We start from the raw sequence: 12563 nt of genomic DNA, 5'->3' as shown, positions 1-12563 counted from the left end.
ACTCTTTGAAGAAGACATTTTGTTTTATATATTTAACAAACTGTTGAATTTTCATTTTGTTTTTGCAGGGGGAAATGGGAGCCCAAGTTTTTGTTGAAGCAGTTTGAAAGCTCTTGCCTTCAGTACCAGACTTACCCTGTGTAAAGTTAAAGGCTCCCACTCCATCAGTTGTACCAGCGGCAAAGCTGTATCCAAGGGCAGGCTTACACGTGCGGCCCTGGAAAATTAAGATGCTCCATAAATATAGTTTTATGGCCTAAATATTCACTGGCCTCTGCTGCCAAAACATTGTAAAAGGCAAAAACAATTTCATCTTGGAAAATATTAAGGTGCGTTGGGATATGTTGCTCCAGGCAAATTGTTATTGTAGTTCATTAAAACTGTGAGTCACCATACTTACTGTCTTTACCCAAGGGGTGAGGGAGACAGTCAGATATCAGATTTCCAGGGATAACAGAGGAGCGAGACAGCATTAAAGAACAACAGACATATGGCCCTGAAAAGATTTGGAGAAAATCTCAAGAGCCGAAAACACCACTGGTCTATCTATTTATCTTCCAGTTGTCCCAACATATATAACTGATGAGACGTTTCTCTTCAAGATACTGGTCTGATTTGGCCTTAGAGAGGTCCAAGTTACTTGCCCCTAGTTAAGCTAGTCCCAAAACCCACCCTCTCTCAATGAAGAAATGCTCTCCTATGTCCTACCTGAATCTATCCCTTTTTAGCTTATACTCATGTCTCCTCATTCTGCTATCCTGTACCAAATCAAATACCTCCGCTAAATCCTTTTCAACGGACAGAATAATGGTCCATACAATTTGCAGCCCCGGGTCGCGAAGTTAGTGCAACTTTGCCTGACAATGCAAGTTCTTTAAATTTGGAAGCGTTCTGTGCTGTTGGAAAATGGCTGCCATAGCTGCATTATTTAAATAAGGTTAAGAGGCGTACTGAGAAGGCATCGTTCAGCTTAATATGAGCTGCAGGGAAAAACCTTGAAATGTTTATTGGAAATCTAGCGGGTGAACACTGGAAAAAGATCTGGGAGTTTTGAATGGAGGTCTGTTGAAATTGGAACAGCAGTGCCAGAGAAAACAGAACATTTTTCACCTTTTCAGTTTTCTGGCAGAGAACAAGAATTAAAGAAATGAGAGGGCCCAAACCTCCACTGTAATCAGAGTGGGCAGGGGAGGAGGATTGGGCAGAGGGGCTGTCCTGCTGGCTCCAGGATACCCAACACCACTGCCGGTATTTTCCACAGGAAGTGACATCGGGCATACTATAATAGGACAGACCTGATAGGATGACATCATGAGACTTATTTCCTATCATTTGCACCATAGCAACGCTGGGCACCAGGAACACGGAGGAAGGGGAGGAGTTAAAAATTTAAATAGTCAGTTTGCCTTTCATTTTAAAACTTACAACTTTTTAATAAAGTCTTGTCTGTCATGCCTACATATGGAGGCAGGGTGGGAAGAGGTAATTAGAGTGCCAGGGAACTCACGTGGAGTATAAACACTGGCATAGGCCAGCTGAGCCGAATGGCCTGTTTCTGGGCTGTGAATTCTGTGTAATTCTATGCACTGCCTGCCACACTATGTGGCAGCAAGGCATCACACCGATTTCCCTCCTCTTCCCCACCACCCCCTCCTCATCTGAAGTGGGCACCACAATGTTCCGAAAATAGCCCAGGCGCCCACCCTCAATATGTAAATAACCCTGACCCGGGAAACTGGGCCAGTATATATATCAGGGGTGGGGGCAACAGGCAAGGGTGGGTGGAGGTTCTACCCAGCCAAAGATTCACTGCCAGCGGAGCTGACAGGAAATTTAGTCCCTTGATTCATTTCTTTCCTTTTGACCTTCTTCCCTCTCACTGATGTAGCCCATAAACTATTGTTCTTATGTCAGGTTGTGAAAAAAATTATCTTTGGTCTGATGATTTTCCCATTTCACCCTCCTGCTATCCAACCCACTAAGCATCTCCTGACAGTGCTCCCTAAGGGTCATGTTGTGAAGGTTCATTTAACTTACTGACAACAGACAAGACCCATGTGTCTAATCAAATAAAGGTAGTCATGCAGAATGCAAAGAAAGAAATACTATTATCTTCATAATAGGCACAAAGTCTGGTACTCACTGTATGTGTTGAATTGAATTGGACAGTGACATCGGTCATGTTGACCCATTGATGTGCAAAGTTGACGGGACCTTTGATTTCTCTGGTGGCTGTTCTGGCCAACTCCTAAAAATAAAACGCACAAAAGATAAGGAATTCCAAAAACACATCAGCAGTAATTCTCCATTTTAACTAAGAAAGCATGCAACACCGTGTGTACATTTTTATTCATGTACAATTGTTCAAATATGCAGGACCTACAATGATCAGGTTATTTGCTTCATGTTACATTGAGCTGCTGGATCATAATATCACTGAGCTTTACGCACCTTCGCTTTATTGTAGATATTGCGTCCAATTATTGCAGTGCTCTCAAACATGTCCCTCCCAGGGCCTGCAGACATGCACATCGAAGACTGTAAAATTAGGGGGAAGAAAGGTATGAAATCACTACGAAACATGAATTTTTGAAACTGGTCGATGCACAAACCCTGTCCTGGAAAGAGGGGCTAACTGATGAAAAATAGAACTCATTTGTTCATGCATTTAGAATCATGGATAACTCGAAAACAGTTACAAGGCTGAGGGGGTAGGGGTGGCATGAAAGCTCTGCCAAATGTTACTGATTTTCACCATAGACCAACGGTTGAATTCCAGTAAGCACCAAAAAAAACGTTATTTAAATGCACATCAAGTGTACAAATAAATCCTGCTTACTTTTTTAAATAATGGTAATTGCTATTTGGTTGGTTGAGTGGCGTAATGGGGAGAGAACATTTTATTGAACTGTTCAGGCTGAAAGACAATTGCAGGTATGACTGGGAGTGAGGCACCAGGTAGGCCTTCCTGGCAGCAGTGTGGTTTAATGGCTGTGATGTGAGATCCATACTCTCGCGGATCTGCCACTATGGGTGCTCAGAGATATCAAACATCCTACTTACTCCTCCAACAGGGCAGGTGCTGTAGTGATTGTCACATGATTCACCAGTGTTTACACAGTGAGGGCCCAGTGTATTCGCAGAGACATCCCCGAGATTGGAGGAAGCGAATGCTGCAACAAATGGTCCCTGTATGTGCAAAAATCAAGTTGAAATAATTATTCGCCCGTTGTGGACTAAACACGCAAACTAAATTGTGTTCCTCAAGCGGGGATGAAAAAACTGTGATTAACAGAGGACATAACTAATATTTAAACAACTGAATTATTCATTGACTTACATTAACATCATGTACATAATTTATATTATATCTATTAATATTTTATGGTTTATAGGAAGGAATAATTAAATTTGCAAATCATATTAAGGCTGCAGATGTAGAAGCAGAGTGAAACACAGAATCAGCTTAGACACTGCTGAAACCTTCGTTACAGCCCAGTGAGAAAGGGAACGAGGGCTCAATGAGCACAAGTAGTAAATCATGTCTCTCTCAGGCTCTGTTTGATCCCATAGTGCGACTTTGAGCGAATTGGTCATCTTCCTTTCAGATTCGCTTGTATTTGGCTATTCCATGTAACCGCTCCCTCCAGCGACTAAAGGGCATCTCCTGCAAACGTTTCCCTCACTGGAAAATGACTTTCCGTCATATCTCAATTGTAATATACCCATCATCACCTTATGCACTGGTACGTAAATCTCTGAGGGAACAACTAACTAACACTCCAAAATGTTAAAGAAAATTACATCCTCAGCCATCCTTTTGTGCCTTTGTCCCTGGAGACACAGGCTTAAAGGAGGCATCAAGCTTACCTCTTCCTGACCACAGCAATATTATTCATTAGATGGAGACATGCCCTATAATGTGAGGTAATCTATTTTAGAAAACCTTTGCTGTTTAACAAATGAATATCGAGCTGTACAAATTTGGACACATTCCTGGGATGTGGTGCAATATAGATTGCATGCTACATTACAGATTGCGTGATACTAGCAGTGTCTTCGAGTTATCACAGAAATCACAGAAACCCCACAATGCAGATAGAGGCCATTTCGGCCCATCGAGCCTGCACCAACATATATCCCACCCTATCCCCGTAACCCCATGTATTTAATCCCCCTAACACTAAGGGTCAATTTATCATAGCCAATCAACCTAACCCGCACATCTTTGGGTCTTACCACAGCTAAACAACCGCATGTTGTGGCTTGTGAAAAATGGTTGCTATTTTCAGATACTGGGGTGGTTTAAAACAAATGGCATCCTTTATAGCAATGTAATAGTAAATTGCAAAGTACTTCTTTTTATGGAGTGAGAGTGAAGAGGAAAAGCTGAGATAGGTTAACGTTAATACTGTGTACGTTTACTAATAGCTTGACTAGTAAAAAAGGACTCTGGAGTGTTAACTTTTATTCTTACTCTTTCTCCTCTCCTTTCCCGAAGGCACTAATTCATACTCAAGGTCCAGTTATGGGAGCAGTGCCAGCCCTCAGTGCCCATTCTTCATTTCTGAGCCTAGATGCAGAGGATCAGCAAGCTATTCAACTGCATGGAGGCAGGGGAACGGCACACCTGAGCCCAAGGCTTCCTGCAATTCACATCTCGCATTTCCCAAGAAGTGTCACTAGGAACCATGGATGAATGTTTCCCTCCCTAACTCAGCAGCATTGAAGCCAATAGCAGCACAAGTGCCACACTAGCTCAAACATAGGGAACGGTAGCATTGTGGCATTGTGACCGTAAAAACCCATCTGGTTCACTAATGTCCTTTAGGGAAGGAAATCTGCTGTCCTTACCTGGTCTGGCCTATATGTGACTCCAGACCCACAGCAATATGGTTGACTCTTAACTGCCCACTGAAATGGCAGAGCAAGCCACTCACTTGTAACAAACCGCTATGAAACCAGACGGACCTCATGGCATCGACCTCGGCACCGGCTTCAGACACGACAATGGAACATCCAGCCCAGTCGACCCTGCAAAGTCCTCCTCACTAACATCTGGGGACTGGTGCCAAAATTGGGAGAGCTGTCCCACAGACTAGTCAAGCAACAGCCTGACATAGTCATACTCACAGAATCATAGCTTCCAGCCAATGTCCCAAACTCCTCCATCACTATCCCTGGGCATGTCCTGTCCCATCGGCAGGACAGACCCACCAGGGGTGGCGGCACAGTGGTATACAGTCGGGAAGGAATGGCCCTGGGAGTCCTCAACATTGACTCCGGACCCCATGAAGTCTCATGGCTTCAGGTCAAGCATGGGCAAGGAAACCTCCTGCTGATTACCACCTACCGCCCTCCCTCAGCTGATGAATCAGTACTCCTCCATGTTGAACACCTCTTGGAAGAAGCACTGAGAGTAGCAAGGGCACAGAATGTACTCTGGGTGGGGGACTTCAATGTCCATCATTATGAGTGGCTCAGTAGCACCACTACTGACCGAGCTGGCCGAGTCCTGAAGGACAGAGCTGCCAGTCTGGGCCAGCGACAGGTGGTGAGAGAACCAACACGAGGGAAAAACCTATTTGACCTTGTCCTCACCAATCTACCTGTCGCAGGTGCATCTGTCCATGACAGTATTGGTAGCAGTGACCACCACACAGTCATTGTGGAGACGAAGTCCCATCTTCACACTGAGGAGACCCTCCATCATGTCGTGTGGCACTACCACCGTGCTAAATGGGATAGATTCAGAACAGATCTAGCAGCTCAAAGCTGGGCATCCATGAGGTGCTGTGGACCATCAGCAGCAGCAGCAGAATTGTATTCCACCACAATCTGTAACCTCATGGCCCGGCATATCCCCCACTCTACCATTACAATCAAGAAAGGGGACCAACCCTGGTTCAATGAGAAGTGCAGAAAAGCAGGACAGGAGCAGCACCAAGCATACCGAAAAATGAGGGGCCAACCTGGGGAAGCAGTAACACAGGACTACATGCATGCTAAAAAGCAAAAGCAGCATGATATAGACAGAGCTAAGCGATCCCACAATCAGCAGATCAGATCAAAGCTCTGCAGTCCTGCCACGTCAAGTCATGAATGGTGGTGGACCATTAAACAACTAACGGGAGGAGGAGGCTTCATGAATATCCCCATCCTCAGTGATGGCGGAGCCCAGCACGTGAGTGCAAAAGACAAAGCTGAAGCGTTTGCAACCATTTTCAGCCAGAAGTGCCAAGTGGATGATCCATATCGGCCTCCTCCTGAGGTCCCCACCATCACAGAAGCCAATCTTCAGCTGATTCGATTCACTCCATGTGATATCAAGAAACGGCTGAGCACACTGGATACACCAACGGCTATGGGCCCTGACAACATCCCAGCTGTTGTGCTGAAGACTTGTGCTCCAGAACTAGCCGCGCCTCTAGCCAAGCTGCTCCAGTACAGCTACAACACTGGCATCTACCTGACAATGTGGAAAACTGCCCAGGTATGTCCTGTCCACAAAAAGCAGGACAAATCCAATCCGGCCTATTACCACCCCATCAGTCTACTCTCAATCATCAGCAAGTGATGGAAGGTGTCATCGACAATGCTATCAAGCGGCACTTACTCACCAATAACCTGCTCACTAATGCTCAGTTTGGGTTATGCCAGGACCACTTGGCTGCAGACCTCATTACAGCCTAGGTCCAAACATGGACAAAAGAGCTCAATTTCAGAGGTGAGGTGAGAGTGACTGCCCTTGACATCAAGGCAGCATTTGACCAAGTGTGGCATCAAGGAGCCCTAGTAAACCTGAAGTCAATGGGAATCAGGGGGAAATTCTCCACTGGCTGGAGTCATACCTAGCACAAAGGAATATGGTTGTGGTTGTTGTAGGTCAATCATCTCAGCCCCAGGACTTCACTGCAGGAGTTCCTCAGGGCAGTGTCCTCGGCCCAAACATCTTCAGCTGCTTCATCAATGACCTTACCTCCTTCATAAGATCAGAAGTGGGGATGTTCGCTGATGATTGCACAGTGTTCAGTTCCATTTGCAACTCCTCAGATAATGAAGCAGTCCATGCCCGCATGCAACAAGACGTTGACAACATTCAACTTGGGCTGATAAGTGGCAGGTAACATTCACGCCACACAAGTGCAAGGCAATGACTATCTCCAACAAACGAGAGTCTGATCACCTCCCCTTGACATTCAATGGCATTACCATTACTGAATCCTCCACTATTAACATCCCGGGAGTCACCATTGACCAGAAACTTAACTGGACCAGCCACATAAATAATCTGGCAACAAGAGCAGGTCAGAGGCTAGGTATTCTGCAGCGAGTGTCTCACCTCCTGACTCCCCAAAGCCTTTCCACCACCTACAAGGCACAAGTTAGGAGTGTGATGGAATAGTCTCCACTTGCCTGGATGAGTGCAGCTCCAACACTCAAGAAGCTCCACACCATCCAGGACAAAGGTGCCCACTTGATTGACACTCCATCCACCACCTTAAACATTCATTCCCTCCACCATTGATGCACCGTGTCTGCAGTGTGTACCATCTACAAGATGCACTGCAGCAACTTGCTAAGGCTTCTTTGGCAGCACCTCTCAAACCCATGACCTCTACCAACTAGAAGGATAATGGCAACAGGAGCATGGGAACACCATCACTTTAAAGATCCCCTCCAAGTTACACAGCATCCTGACTTGAAAGTATATCGCCGTTCCTTCATCGTCGCTGGGTCAAAATCCTGGAACTCCATCTCTAACAGCACTGTGGGAGTACCTTCACCAAATGTACTGCAGCAGTTCAAGAAGACGGCTCACCACCACCTTCTCAAGGGCAATTAGGGATGTGCAATAAATGCTGGCCTTGCCAGCGACGCCCACACCCCATGAATGAATTTTTAAAAATAAGCTAACTCAGTGCAGGCCAGGGATCGAGCCTACAGTCGTCCTGCTTTATTGGCTCAGCCCCACATTTGGAAGTTCATTGCCCAGCCGAGTACCTTTAGGGCAGCGCTGCAGGGGATGCTGAATCTTCAGTTTGTATGAAAGACAGACAGACATGTATTTATATAGCACCTTTCATGACATTAGGATGTCCCAAAATGCTTTATAGCCAATGAAGTACTTTAGAAGTGTAGTTACTGCTGTAATGTAGTAAACACGGCAGCCAATTTGTGCACAGCAAGTTCCCACAAACAGCAGTGTGATAATGACCAAATAATCTGTTTTGTGTGGCGTTGGTTGAGGGATATGTATTGGTCAGGACACCGGAGAGAAATTGGGAAGGAATAAGCCATATAACCTAGTCAGAAAAATACACCATTCTATGAAAGAATTCTGGCCTTATTACAACATGACAAACTGGGTCTGGAAATCTAGAAACCTCAACAATCTAAAGCTGTTACAGCTTTCTGGCTATAGAGATAAGATAGTTGTTGACCGCGAAAAGAAACGGATGGTAATTGACTACAGCCAGACTGTTAATATTTATACCCAGCTGGACACCTACCCTTTACCCCGCATATCAGAAATGGTCAACCAGATTGCGCAATACCGAGTCTTCTCGACTATCGACCTCAAATCCGCGTATCACCAGCTCCCCATTAGAACGGAGGACCGCCCATACACCGCCTTCGAGGCGAACGGGCGCCTCTACCATTTTCTCAGAGTGCCCTTCGGAGTAACAAATGGGGTCTCGGTCTTCCAATGTGAGATGGACCGCATGGTTGACGAGAATAAACTACAAGCTACCTACCCCTATCTGGACAATGTCACTATCTGCGGGCACAACCAGCAAGACCACGATCTAAATCTTGCGAGATTTTTTAAAACTGCCCTAAAGCTGAATCTAACCTACAACGAAGACAAATGTGTCTTCAACACAACCCGTCTCTGTATCCTCGGCTGTGTGGTGGAAGATGGGGTAATTGGACCGGACCCTGACCGATTACGCCCCCTAAAGGAACTGCCCCTGCCACACAATCCCAAAGCTTTAAAAAGGTGCCTGGGATTTTTTTCGTATTATGCCCAATGGGTGCCCAATTACTCTGATAGGGCCCGACCCCTCATTAAATCGACGTCCTTCCCACTATCAGCTGAAGCTCGGGAGGCTTTCACCAGTATTAAACAGGACATTGAAAGGGCTGCAGTGTGTGCAGTGGACGAATGCATTCCCTTTCAAGTCGAAAGCGATGCGTCAGACTTTGCCTTAGCGGTGACCCTCAATCAGGCTGGGAGACCTGTGGCCTTCTTCTCCCGAACCCTTCAGGGACCTGAAATCAGGCACTCTTCTGTCGAGAAGGAGGCACAGGCTATAGTGGAGGCAGTGCGGCACTGGAGATACTACCTAGCCGGCAAACGTTTCACCCTGCTCACCGACCAGCGGTTGGTGGCTTTCATGTTTAATAACAAACAAAGGGGGAAAATCAAGAATGACAAAATACTCAGGTGGAGGATCGAACTATCCACGTTCGACTATGATATTATGTACAGGCCGGGAGCCCTTAATGAACCCCCAGACGCCCTATCGCGGGGAATGTGTGCCAGCATTCATACGGACAAATTACAGGGTCTCCACAACGACCTCTGTCACCCAGGGGTCACCCGACTATACCATTTTATAAAGTCCCGCAATCTGCCCCACTCCATCGAGGAGGTCAGGGCAATGACCAGAGCCTGCCGCATCTGTGCGGAATGCAAGCCTCATTTCTACAGGCCTGACTGTGCACACCTTATCAAAGCCACACGGCCATTCGAGCGCCTAAGTCTGGACTTCAAGGGACCCCTTCCCTCTGCCGACCGTAACGTATACTTCCCTCAATATCATTGATGAATATTCCCACTTCCCCTTCGCCATTACCTGCCCAGACATGACCAGTGCCACGGTCATCAAGTGTCTCTGTAATCTATTCTGCATGTTTGGCATGCCGAACTACATACACAGCGATAGGGGGACGTCATTCATGAGTGACGAGCTGCGCCAGTTCTTGCTCTCGAAGGGGATAGCCACTAGCAGAACCACTAGCTACAACCCCCGGGGTAATGGGCAAGTGGAAAGGGAGAATGCTACTGTTTGGAAGGCTGTCACGTTAGCCTTAAAGTCAAAAGGCCTTCCGACCTCCCGCTGGCAGGATGTCCTCCCAGACATGCTCCACTCCATAAGGTCTCTGTTATGTACTGCCACTAACGCTACCCCTCACGAAAAGATGTTTGTTTTCCCCCGGAAATCCACCTCGGGCATATCTCTACCCGCGTGGCTGACGTCTCCGGGGACAGCACTATTGCGGAAGCACGTGAGAGGCCATAAAACGGACCCCCTTGTGGAAAAGGTACAGCTCCTCCATGCAAACCCTCAGTACACCTATATCGAATACTCTGACGGGCGAGAGGACACTGTTTCCATAAAAGACCTCGCTCCCTCGGGGAGCGGAGAGAACGATGGGAGACTACCCGATGAAGACCTACACTACAAAGAGACAGGACGCCCAGAGGTATCAATACCCAACTTTAACCTGGAGGACACTGCAGATAACCTGGAAGACACTGCGGAGGCCCGGACAGCGGAGGAACCAGAATCCACTCCCCTAGAGGCACCCCAACCGGCTTTGCGCCGATCACTGAGAACTGCAAAACCTCCTGACAGACTCACTTATACCAACTTTTAAGAAACATCACCCCGATGGACTAAATCTATAGAAGGGGTGAATGTAATGAAATCTGTTTGTCTTGATCCTGTATTCATTTTGCACTCATGTATATTACCCTCCCCCACTGTGTATAGTTTCACTTCCTCTTTCCCGACTAACCTGGGAGGTTCCAGGTCTTGGCTCTTGGCTCCGCCCCTGACTTCTCTTACATAAAGATCCCAGGATCTGTATGACTCATTCCTGTGAACCAGTCGGCGTGTTGAGATGTTAGCTCTGATCTCAGTGATTAAAAGCCAACTTGTTTAAGTCTATAACTTCTAGTTTTGTGGTTATTGAAGGCCCATCAGACACCTAGGGTAGAGACATGGGGGGTGAAATTCGGTGGGCTGCGCCACCAGTTAGCGCCTAAAGAGGGCACTCAGTGCCTTTAGCGCCACTGGCCACGCCTCCCGTGATATTTAGCTGGGGCGCTAATGGCGGCATTAGCCTGTTGCGCTGCGCCGCCACCGATGATGTCATCGGTGTGCGCAGCGCCCCCCTACCGCCCTGATTGCGATATTTGGCAGCGACCGCCTCTGTAGCGCTGCTCGATACTTGCGCCCGGTTCACGGGGCCTACCTGTGGTGGCAGTGGTGCAAATTAAGGTGGAGGTGCGGGGCGGCCGGTTTTTTCGGCGGCCGCCTGCTAGCACCTCCGTCCCCGGCCTCCTGTTCTCCCCCCGCGGCATTGCCGGCTGTTTTCCAAGAGCCCGGCACTTCTCCTCGGTGCCGGGCTCTTTTGCCAGCACTCGCGAGCGCTCATCGCGCTGGTGCAGGCCCCTCCCCCTTAAGAATGGGAGGAAGGCCTGCAGTACCGCAGCGCGCTGCGATATTCAGTTTCAGCGCCCTAAGAGGGATGCGGAGTGCCTCGAGCCTTGCCCAGTGTCCCTCTTGGGGCGCTCAAGCTGAATTTCCGGCGATCACTGCTGCTCCGATCGCAGCGCAAAATCTGGCGCCCAGGCGAGCTTGGCGCCCCGTTTGCGGCTCAACCCAATTTTTCCCACATGATTCTTAATGCTACCACCTGATCTGACTGTAAGAATTGCAGAAGTCAGCAGAAAAATGACTAGAGATAATTAGCTTACATCAGCAGAAAACCTTAAAGGGAATACCACTGGAAAAGGGTATAAATATTGAGCTCTCAAATGGGATAAGAGAGTCGCTGTAAAGGGGCAAAGCGATTCTCAGGCTTCAGAGGTGGCTCTGTAAGTCTACAGCTCTTTGTATCTCGGGGATCAAGGTACTGTATTTGATTTTGGTGGATATCCTGAATAAACTTTAAGAACTGTAAAACTGTAGCGAAGTTAAGATTTGAGAATAAGGATCTCTGATAATAAGATTGTAAAGTTTTCTCTTTTTGGAACTGATAATGTTGCAATTGAATCACCAACTGTAAACTGCATGCCGGTTCTTCAATAAATCTATATATTTTTAGAATTGTCTCACATAATACTTCTGTATCAAACTCACGAACTCAATCTCTATACACTCTTTGGTGAGGAGTTGCAGAATTCTGGGGGAGTTTTCCGGACCATCATAATATCCAGAATGTTACAGTCTAGCTAAACTTATTAAAAGTGCAATCTGGAGGACGGTAACATCTTAAGCTTGTTCCTTTCCTTTAGGGAGAGATGGTCCAGACCTTTAGACCCAATTAAGCATCTTTAGGATTCGGCTACCTCAAACTTTAGTTGAAAGTGAATGTCTGGGGAATACGCCTGATCTGGGGTAGCCCTAAAGGGGATGGGACTAGTAATAATCCCTTCAAACTCCCCTGCTCTTCTTCAAAATAGTGCCACACGATGACCTGAGAGGGCAGACGTGACCTCGGTTTAATATCTCATCTGAAAGACAGCACCCCTGGCAGTGCAGCAC

At 47.1% G+C, this 12563-nt stretch overlaps 1 protein-coding gene across 1 annotated transcript in view; it reads right to left on the bottom strand.

Annotated features, from left to right (window-relative positions):
- The window catches only part of asah2 (N-acylsphingosine amidohydrolase 2), a 138421-nt gene that overhangs the window by 61848 nt on the left and 64010 nt on the right, over positions 1 to 12563 (bottom strand). The window contains exons 9-12 of the mRNA XM_085994878.1: positions 3064 to 3189; positions 2452 to 2538; positions 2144 to 2248; positions 136 to 217 (exon numbers count right to left, since the gene is read on the bottom strand). Coding sequence (XP_085851004.1) covers positions 136 to 217; positions 2144 to 2248; positions 2452 to 2538; positions 3064 to 3189 — 400 coding nt within the window. The remainder of the gene's footprint in view (positions 1 to 135; positions 218 to 2143; positions 2249 to 2451; positions 2539 to 3063; positions 3190 to 12563) is intronic.

The sequence above is a fragment of the Somniosus microcephalus genome, chromosome 8 (assembly GCF_052327205.1).
Source record: "Somniosus microcephalus isolate GS21.2 chromosome 8, FLI_Smic_1.0, whole genome shotgun sequence".
NCBI classification, from domain to species: domain Eukaryota; kingdom Metazoa; phylum Chordata; class Chondrichthyes; order Squaliformes; family Somniosidae; genus Somniosus; species Somniosus microcephalus.
The sequence above is the reverse complement of the archived record's forward strand: the minus strand, read 5'-3'. Positions and strand labels throughout refer to the sequence as shown.